At 47.0% G+C, this 9398-nt stretch overlaps 1 protein-coding gene across 4 annotated transcripts in view; it reads right to left on the reverse strand.

The window, feature by feature from the left end:
- The window catches only part of KIF16B (kinesin family member 16B), a 92102-nt gene extending 87438 nt beyond the window's left edge, over positions 1–4664 (reverse strand). For 2 of the 4 annotated variants that reach the window (XM_035110049.2, XM_035110047.2), the window contains exon 1: positions 4497–4661. In XM_035110049.2, the coding sequence (XP_034965940.1) occupies positions 4497–4543 (47 nt within the window). In that variant the 5' untranslated portion in view covers positions 4544–4661. Of the gene's footprint in view, positions 1–4496 lie in introns of all 4 variants that reach the window. The other 2 variants (XM_035110045.2, XM_035110043.2) reach the window with 1 other exon arrangement.
- Between the last annotated feature and the right edge of the window lie 4734 nt (positions 4665–9398).

Genomic DNA, 9398 nt, shown 5'->3' on the forward strand with positions numbered 1-9398 from the left:
GAAATTTAAATGGAAAGTGAAGATAAGCGATTATGGCCCAAACAATCCATGGGCCTCTGTTTAAGAATGATCATAAAAGCAACATATTATCTAGCAATGAAGCATAATAAAGCGAGCTGCACCACAGTGAACTCTGAACAAAAGCTTTATTTCTTGCACACAAGTCAGACAGTTTTGACTATTCAGCAGTTAACGAAAATGAAGCTTCAGCTTTGAATAAGCAGCTTAACCTAGCAACTGTTTGTAATTTTGCTCATATTCTTGAGAAAGGGAGGAGCAGCAGAAGCAGAGCTCAACCTGTCTAGCTAGTTCACCCAGTTGCCCTTACAGTATTTCCAATTCTCAGCGTGATATCTTACAATGGTCCATTAACTACTGGTGCTACTTTGTAATCCACCCTCTTGGGACAATGTTCCATTGAAGCTGGAAAAGAGATCAGATGGGTTCAACAGTCACTCAAACGAGAACACGTCTCAGAAGCACTACCATGGAATATGGTGCTTGTGGAAAAGATAGTAGCCTGCTGTTGCAGATGAGCAAATATTTAATCCTACCAGCCTTAGAAAATGTAAAGGTGTTTACAAGATTGGCATATATTTCAATATCTCCACCGACCATGGAAAAAAAATGCTAAGTATCCTTAGGTTGGAAAACCCAGCTCTGCACTCTGGTTTGTGCAGAGATGCAGTATTCACCATCAAAACTTCCTGAAGCCTCTCTTAACACTTATAGTAACCAAATTGCTCCCATTCCAGCTTTCAGTTTATACCAGGCAGGAGCATGAAATCACGAATCCTGAAAGTCTGGTAACTTCAGAGAAATATTACCAAAATGACAACTCCACTCCAAATTACCAATACTTCACCTTCAACACAGTTGCTACCAATAACAACTTTTTAAATTAAAAAAAGACATCCAAACTGGCAACATCCCCTTTTCAATTAAATTCAGGAAAAAACAACACATCAACCAAGGTTTTATTTTTAGTTACTCAATCTTAAATCAATAGTAATAGAAAATATTTCTGAAATTGTCAAAGTTGTTGAGTCTCAATTAAAGTTAACATACAAGAAAGGCAAGCACTTTCAGGCCGCAGAAAATAAATCAATGTTGTGGCACCAGAGAACCCCTAAACTGTGGGCCATCCCCTCTTTGAAAAAAGCAGCAAATGCCCAAGGCTGCTTTGGGTTCAGAGCACATGCTTTTAGATGTACTGTATCATGTTCTGCCCCAAAGCAGTATTGTGTTCAGAGAGTAGGAATGCTACTTAAGTAAATGGATAACAACCATTTAAATGTTGTTAGCTGCTCTAGGGAAGAATGGGATACAAAAACAAAACAATATCATCTAAAAGCTGATAGAGCATTTCTTGAGCAGTCGTGAGCTAACTGACTAGCCTGTTCTGCTTCAACAACGTGGGCCACGTTCAAGGTTCTTGTGTTAATTTACAGGGCCCTTAGCAACATGCATCAAGGATATCTTAAGGGCTGCATGATCTCTTGTATCATGACCCAATCACTGAGATCTTTGGGGCTCATAACTTCTGGAAACTGCACATTCAGTCTAATGGGTCAAAGTCTGTGGCTCTCCCTCCCAGGTGAGATTAGAGAGCTGCTTGCTGAACTTCAGGCACATCACCATTATTTTGTTGTTGTTCCAGCAGGCATTTTAAGGTAGTGTTTGTTTTATTGTCCCATTTTCTGTGGATTGTTTTTTTATGTACACCACATAGAAATGCAAATTAATCGTGTGGTATATAACTATCTTAAATAAGCCAACAATGGCCAGTGTTTTGTTCAGTAGTGCTACAAGAACAGAGTTCTGTGATGCTCTAAAAACTGCAAGCGGCAGCTACGGAAAATCCTTGTTTGTGTATTTTCAAGAATTTAAAACACATTTTCAAGAAGGTTACATAAAGATAAATGCTGTGAGCTTTATTTACTTTGTTTCAAAGCAAAAGATGCATGTACCACATTTACAGATTATTTAAAAGGTACTCTGTCATGATCCCTATATACTGTATGCAACCACTTCTGTGTGTGTTAAGCATGTATGTGTACCACAACCACAAGACCCCACACTTCTTGAATAAGGGTATTGAGTTCCAACAGATTAAATACACAGAACTGTTAAGGACAGAATGTTTTCTAGTGCCAAGGAGAAGTATTACCTGTCCGGTATCTTTTCAATCTTAGACACTCAATCTGAAATCTCATTATACTGCTTACTTCTTTCAAATTAAATTTCACCACACTAGTTTCATTCATTGAAATTATACCTCTTAAATTACCTTCTCTAAACCCTGTCAGACTGGCAAAACAACATTGTTCTACTCACAAAGAATCATTGAATTGTAGAGTTGGAAGGGAGCCCAAGGGTTATCCAGTCCAACCCCCTGCAATGTGTGTAGGGCATATGTATGCAGAATGATGAACAGGGTCAATTGCTTTTAGCTCCACCTCAGCTTCATGTATTATTTCAGTAACCACACATGTGAGAAAAACCCTCAATGCATTTTCTCCTGTTCACAAGTAGGTGCTCAACATATTCCCTACACTGGTCACTTGCAAACTCACCCCAGAACAACTACAACTATGTAGGGAGATGCTGAGTTGTGGCACCTTCCCACACTAAGATGATTTTCATAACAACTTTGAAACAAATAGATAATATATAGAGCTACAGAGGTGTGATAAAACCCACCTTCCTACATGTCTGGCTGACATCTGCCCCTCCAAAGAACTGACATGAACCTTTAGTGAGTTTGCAAGAAGCCACCAGGGACAAAACGATAAATCATCACCAGTTTATACAAAAGCACTAGCTCAGCACAAAGCATCATAAAATTACTATAGCAGAGTTTTACAGCTGGCGTGCTCTATTTAAAGGGTGTGTGTGTGTGAACATATATGCACATTTAAGCATGTAGTGTGTGCATCTCCTCAGTAGATAGAACACTCTTGTTTTTACCCCATTTGGACACCAGAAATATGTTTGTCAGTGCCTTGTATGAACAGAATTCTAAATGTGGTGTACTGGTTAAGAGTCCTGGACAAGGCCCTGGGAGATCAGGGTTCAAATCCTCACTCAACCATGAAACTCAATGGGCAACCTTGGGCCAGTCACTGCCTCTCAGCCTAACCTACCTCACAGGGTTGTTGTGGGGATAGAATGGAGAAAAGTTATGTAGACCACCTTGAACAACTTTGAGGACAGGCAGGCCATAAAGGTCATAGAATCATAGAATCATAGAGTTGGAAGAGACCACAAGGGCCATCCAGTCCAACCCCCTGCCAAGCAGGAAACACCATCAAAGCATTCCTAACAGATGGCTGTCAAGCCTCTGCTTAAAGACCTCCAAAGAAGGAGACTCCACCACACTCCTTGGCAGCAAATTCCACTGCCGAACAGCTCTTACTGTCAGGAAGTTCTTCCTAATGTTGATGAATAAATAAGTAGATAAATAAAAATACATTATACTTTTCCAGATCTAATAAGTTAGGGCAACCAGATTTAAAAGGGAGGGAGGGAGAGAGAACAGATTCTCCTGTGCCCTTTTTTTTGTTAGTTCCAGGGAAGAGATTCTGGCAGCAGTGAAGGAGGGGGAGCCGGAGCACCTGCCCAAAATGCCCTTTACTCTTGGGAGTCACAGGAGCCTCCTTTGCACCTGGCTCCCCAACAGGCGTGACAGCATACGCCACTGTTCTGCTACCCCAGCACTGAGGCTGCCAGCAAGGCAGCAAAGTTTACAGGGTTTGAACAATAGAGTTCAAAGAGACACCAAGGTTCATCTAGCCCAACCCCCTGCAAGGCAGGAAGCTTTTGCCCAACATGCGGCTTGATCCCCCAGCCCTGAGACCGAGCTATCCCAGGGTGTCAAAATGGTTTACACCAGCATCTCATCCAGCAGGGAGGCAGTTTGTCCTATTATTATGCAGGAAAAGGGCATTTCAAGCAAGTGCCCTTGTCTTGTTTTGTTTTCCTTGTGGGTGCACTCTGCCAGAACCTCTTCCGTAGAAGGAACGAATAAAAGGCATGGCTCGGTCGGTGGCTATAGCTAGGAGACTCCCAGTCCCAAAGTCGTGGGCTCGAGTCGCAGGTTGGGCAAATGATCCCTGCCTTGCAGGGGGTCGGACTAGATGACCCCCGGGGGTCCCTCCCAACTCTCCAATTCTGATAAAGAGGAAAACTGTTCTCTCTTCTCAATTTCTAATCTCATTATACCAATTACTCTTTCTTTCGGTTTTTTGTTTTCTCCCCCCCCCCAGCCCATCATCCTGCCCCCAGCCCATCATTGCGCCACGACACACACCCGGGAGCTGGCAGGTAAGGGAACAACTTCTGCGCGTGCACCGTTACAGTCGCTGTCGGGCGGGGGAGGGAAGACCCACGAGGGGAGAAAGTGCGGGGGGGGGAGCGAAAGCGGGGGGGGCGGAGTGCGTGAGGGGAGGGGGCGGAGGGCAGAAGCTCCTCTCGCTCGGCTTTGGCTGCCTCACCTGCGGTTTATGGGCCGGACTCGGACAGCCACCTTCACCGACGCCATGGCGCCGAGAGCCCCCTGCCCACCGCCGGCCTGCCTACTCCTCGTCGCTCTCCCGGACGCGGCCCGCTCCGCCCGGTGCCTCCCGCGCGCTGCCCAAGGCCGCCCTCCGCCTCGCCCCGCCCTTCAGCCGCCCCGCGCGCCGCTTTCGACTCCCGCAGCACCGCCCTGCAGCGCCGGGCGCCGAGGATGTAAGGGTGCCGCCGGGGGACAAACGCCGCCGGGGGCGGCGGCGGCGAACGCGTTGCGCGATCTCCGGGCGGCTGGCCACCTGCCTTGCCCAGACCCTGAGGAGGACCGACACAGCGACTCTCGCAGGCGCGCGCGAGAAGGGGGTAGGGGGTGGGTCAGGCCCGGGTTAAAGCGGCGGGAGGGGAGAATGATAGAATCGTAGGGTTGGAAGGGGGACCCCACCCCCCAGGGTGGTCGAAGCCAGCCCAGCCCCCCTGCAAGGTAGGAGGAATATGTACACCAGGCATCCCCAAACTGTGGCCCTCCAGATGTTTTGGCCTGCAACTCCCATGATCCCAAGCTAACAGGACCAGTGGTCGGGGAAGATGGGAATTGTAGTCCAAAACATCTGGAGGACCGAAGTTTGGGGATGCCTGATGTACACACACACACACGCGGCGATCGAACCTGCAACCTTGGCATTATCAGCATTCAGCAAGCGCCACAGGTCTGCGCAACCGAGGCAAAATGTCAACAGCAGGAGTTGGAAGGGATCTGGGGGGGGGGGGGCAATCTAGCCCAACCCCCTACAAGGCAGGAATATATACACACACACACAGGGATTGAACCTGCAACCTGGGCATTATCAGCAAGTGCCCCAGTTCTGGTAAAACGTCAACAGCAGGAGTTGGAAGGGACCCCCCCCCCAGGGGTCATCAAACCCAGCCCCCCCCCTGCAAGGTAGGAATATGCACGCACACACAGGGATCGAACCTGCAAACTTGGCAATATCAGCAAGTGCCACAAATCTGGACGACCGGGGTAAAATGCCAACAGCAGGAGTTGAAAGGGACCCTGGGGACCATCTAGCCCAACCCCCTGTGAGGCAAGGAAGTTGTTTTGCCCAACGTGGGGCTCGGACCCGTGACCCAAATCAGGCCAGTGGCGCACCTAGTCCAGGGATGGAAGGAAACACCAGGATGTGAGTGGTGCAGAAGCTGTCAAAGGTCAGGTTAAATCTTTGGGTTGAATATATATATATAGAAAAGCATAAGCAAGGTGATGGCTTCTAAAGTGTTCGACACTTAGGCAGGAAGAACCAGCTGCACAAATGTAAGGGGGGGGGGTGCCTGGCTTGCCAGTAGTACATGTGAAAAGGATCTAGGGGTCTTAGTATATCACAAGTTTAACATGAGTCAACAGTGTGATAACAGCAGCAAAAGAAAGCTAATGATGTTCTAGGCGGCATCAACAGAAGTACAGTCGTACCTCGGGTTACGACCACCTCGGTTTGCGAACTATTCGGGTTACGAACTGCGATCCGGAACGGATCGCGTTCGTAACCCGAGGTATTACTGTATAGTGTCCAGTTCAAGGGAAGTAATAGTACCACTCTAGTCTTCTTAGTCAGACCACACCTGGAATACTGTGTCCAATTCTGGGCACCACAATTTCAGAAGGATGTTGACAAGCTGGAATGTGTGCAGAGGAAGACAACCAAGACGATCAAGGGTCTGGAAACCAAGCCTTATGAGGAATGGTTGAAGGAGCTGGGTATGTTTAGCCTGAAAAAGAGGAGACTGAGAGGAGATATGATTTGTTTAGTCGTTTAGTCGTGTCCGACTCTTCGTGACCCCATGGACCACAGCACGCCAGGCACTCCTGTCCTGCACCGCCTCCCGCAGTTTGGTCAAACTCATGTTCGTAGCTTCGAGAACACTGTCCAACCATCTTGTCCTCGGTCGTCCCCTTCTCCTAGTGCCCTCAATCTTTCCCAACATCAGGGTCTTTTCCAAGGATTCTTCTCTTCTCATGAGGTGGCCAAAGTATTGGCGCCTCAGCTTCACGATCTGTCCTTCCAGGGAGCACTCAGGGCTGATTTACTTCAGAATGGATAGGTTTGATCTTCTTGCAGTCCATGGGACTCTCAAGAGTCTCCTCCAGCACCATAATTCAAAAGCATCAATTCTTTGGCGATCAGCCTTCTTTATGGTCCAGCTCTCACTTCCATACATCACTACTGGGAAAACCATAGCTTTAACTATACGGACCTTTGTCGGCAAGGTGATGTCTCTGCTTTTTAAGATGCTGTCTAGGTTTGTCATTGCTTTTCTCCCAAGAAGCAGGCGTCTTTTAATTTCGTGACTGCTGTCACCATCTGCAGTGATCAAGGAGCCCAAGAAAGTAAAATCTCTCACTGCCTCTCTCGGCAGTGAGAGAGAGGAGATATGATAGCCATCTTCAAATATCTCGAGGGCTTTCACATGGAAGATGGAGCAAGCTTGTTTTCTGCTGCTCTGGAGGGTAGGACTCGAACTAATGCACTCAAGTTACAAGAAAGGAGATTCTGACTAAACCTCTGGAAGAACTTTCTGATAGTCGGAATTAATGGCAGAAGAAGCTCTCTGGATACCTGGGCATCTAACACTGGCTTTTCGAATCTTATTACACACATCTAATGTGTGTGGGGCAGATGAACAATTCAAAGCAAGTTCAGGGTTTAAATTGGGCGAGAGGCAGAGCTCAGAGTTGGATGAAGGTGAGGCACTCTCTTCAATGCTAGTTTTAAGTGCATGGCTTTAAAAGAGGATTAGACACATTCATGGAAGATAAGGCTATCAGTAATTACTAGCCATCATTGCTAAGTTCTGTCTCTGCTGTCAAATGCTGGGATTTGGAAGTGCAGAGAATGCTACTGCTCAGCCCCCAATATCTTCCCACACAGATCCTGGTCTAGACGGGCCTTTGGCTGGCCTCTTATGTTCTTAAGAATATTTATTCATTTCCCTCCCTTCTGATGCAAAAGCACTACTCGGGGCTGCTTACAACATTTGCAATGGAAACATAAAAACAACAATATTTAAAAATAACCAGCCCAACCGGCAGGAACAGCATTTAAAACCACCAATGAAAACAGTATCTGCCACATAGGAATAAAATGGACTTTAATCACTGATGAAAAACCATGAGGGTGAGGGCCAGCTAGGGACAAGGCGTTCCATAACTGGGCAGCCTCTCCTTCCCTTTGGGGATGAGGCAGTAGCTGTGCATCTCAAAGTAGGGCTGGGAGCGACCTCTGCTCCAAATCCCGCTCAGATGTGCTTCTGTCCTAGGTCGGATCCAGAGAATGGCTTTTCCTTTGGATCTTAGTGAAAGGGTCAGGGGATATGGAAAGATGCAGTAGTTGCAGGATTCCTGTAACGTGATCCCATGGGCATGTGCACAGCAACATCTTTGCAGCCGCATCCTGGACTAGCTGAAACTTCTGTAATTTTTTCAAAGGTTGGGCCACATTCAGGTAGTCATTCAGGTCACTGTCCTTCAACCTTGGGCCCTCAGATGTTTGACTACAACTCCCATCATCCACCACCAGCTTAGCCAATGGTCAGGGATGATGGGAGTTGTAGTCTGGTAAAATATGGGACCTTGTTGGGATTAAGCTTCAATTTGTTAGCCCTCATGCAGCGCATAACTGCATGAGATCAGTTCAAAGTGTCAACAGCTTCCTTGATATTCTATGAAAGGGGCTTGGGCAGGTGGGAACTTCCCTCAAGGCTAGCTCTAATGTAATACCCAGGAAATGTAAATCAGAACTTTTATGTTGGGTTGATGTAGACAGTTCCCATCCGTCCCCCCCCCCCGGCCCATTTTGACGTTTCTGAGGTATGGTGCTGGTGGGAATGAGCACAAGGAACAGCCTGTGCACAGAAAGTTTTTAACACTTGACGAAGAAAGCCATGCCAAAATCGATTTCCCAAACTATCAGCCATCATCGAGGCCTTCCCAGAGTTGTCATGGATCACAGAAAGCAGCATTCTGAGCAAGCAGCTTGAGGGTGTGCTTCTCAATTTCCTCCAAGCTGCAAAACTGCCATCTCCGCCCCCCCCCCTCCACCATTTCCTCCCTCTCCAAGATTGATCTCTGGCTCATGAAATATCAGCAAGATGCTCTTATTCAGGGAAAGCTTTGAAGGCAATGTCATCTCATCACAGCTGTAGATCAGCTCATCTCCAGAACTATCCTTTCCTTTGATCCCGCTCCTGAGCACTTGGGGGGAAGGAAGCTAATGATCAATCCATTCTGTTTCTCTGTGAGTTCTGTGTGACTCTTTAAAACTCTCTTGATGTGGAGCACCAGGGATGCCACAGCATTCTTCATTTCTTGCTAAGCCTCATGCTGTTATTAGCTAAAAAAATTGCCTCCACTCTAAGGATTTTACTGCCCAGTGTTTACATTTTGTCCTCTCATCTACCCCTTATACTACATAGTCAATAATGTATTAAGAGTCAGCAATCATGTTTTTCTCAGTCAGCTTCCCAGGGGAGATGGCATTGATTTCATAGGAACCGTGCATTTTTGTGCTAGCCTTGAAACATTCATCTTCCTTGCACGTGCATGGCCCTCAAATTGTTCTGCCCGGACACTGAGATCCAGTGCCGAGGGCCTTCTGGTGGTTCCCTCGCTGCGAGAAGCCAGGTTACAGGGAACCAGGCAGAGGGCCTTCTCGGTAGTGGCACCCACCCTGTGGAACACCCTCCCACCAGATGACGAAGAGAAAAACAACTACCAAACTTTTAGAAGACATCTGAAAGCAGCCTTGTTTAGGGAAGCTTAATGTTTAATAGATTATTGTATTTTAATATTCTGTTGTAAGCCTCCCAGAGTGGCTGGGGGAAACCCAGCCAGA

Source organism: Zootoca vivipara, chromosome 3 (assembly GCF_963506605.1).
Source record: "Zootoca vivipara chromosome 3, rZooViv1.1, whole genome shotgun sequence".
NCBI classification, from domain to species: domain Eukaryota; kingdom Metazoa; phylum Chordata; class Lepidosauria; order Squamata; family Lacertidae; genus Zootoca; species Zootoca vivipara.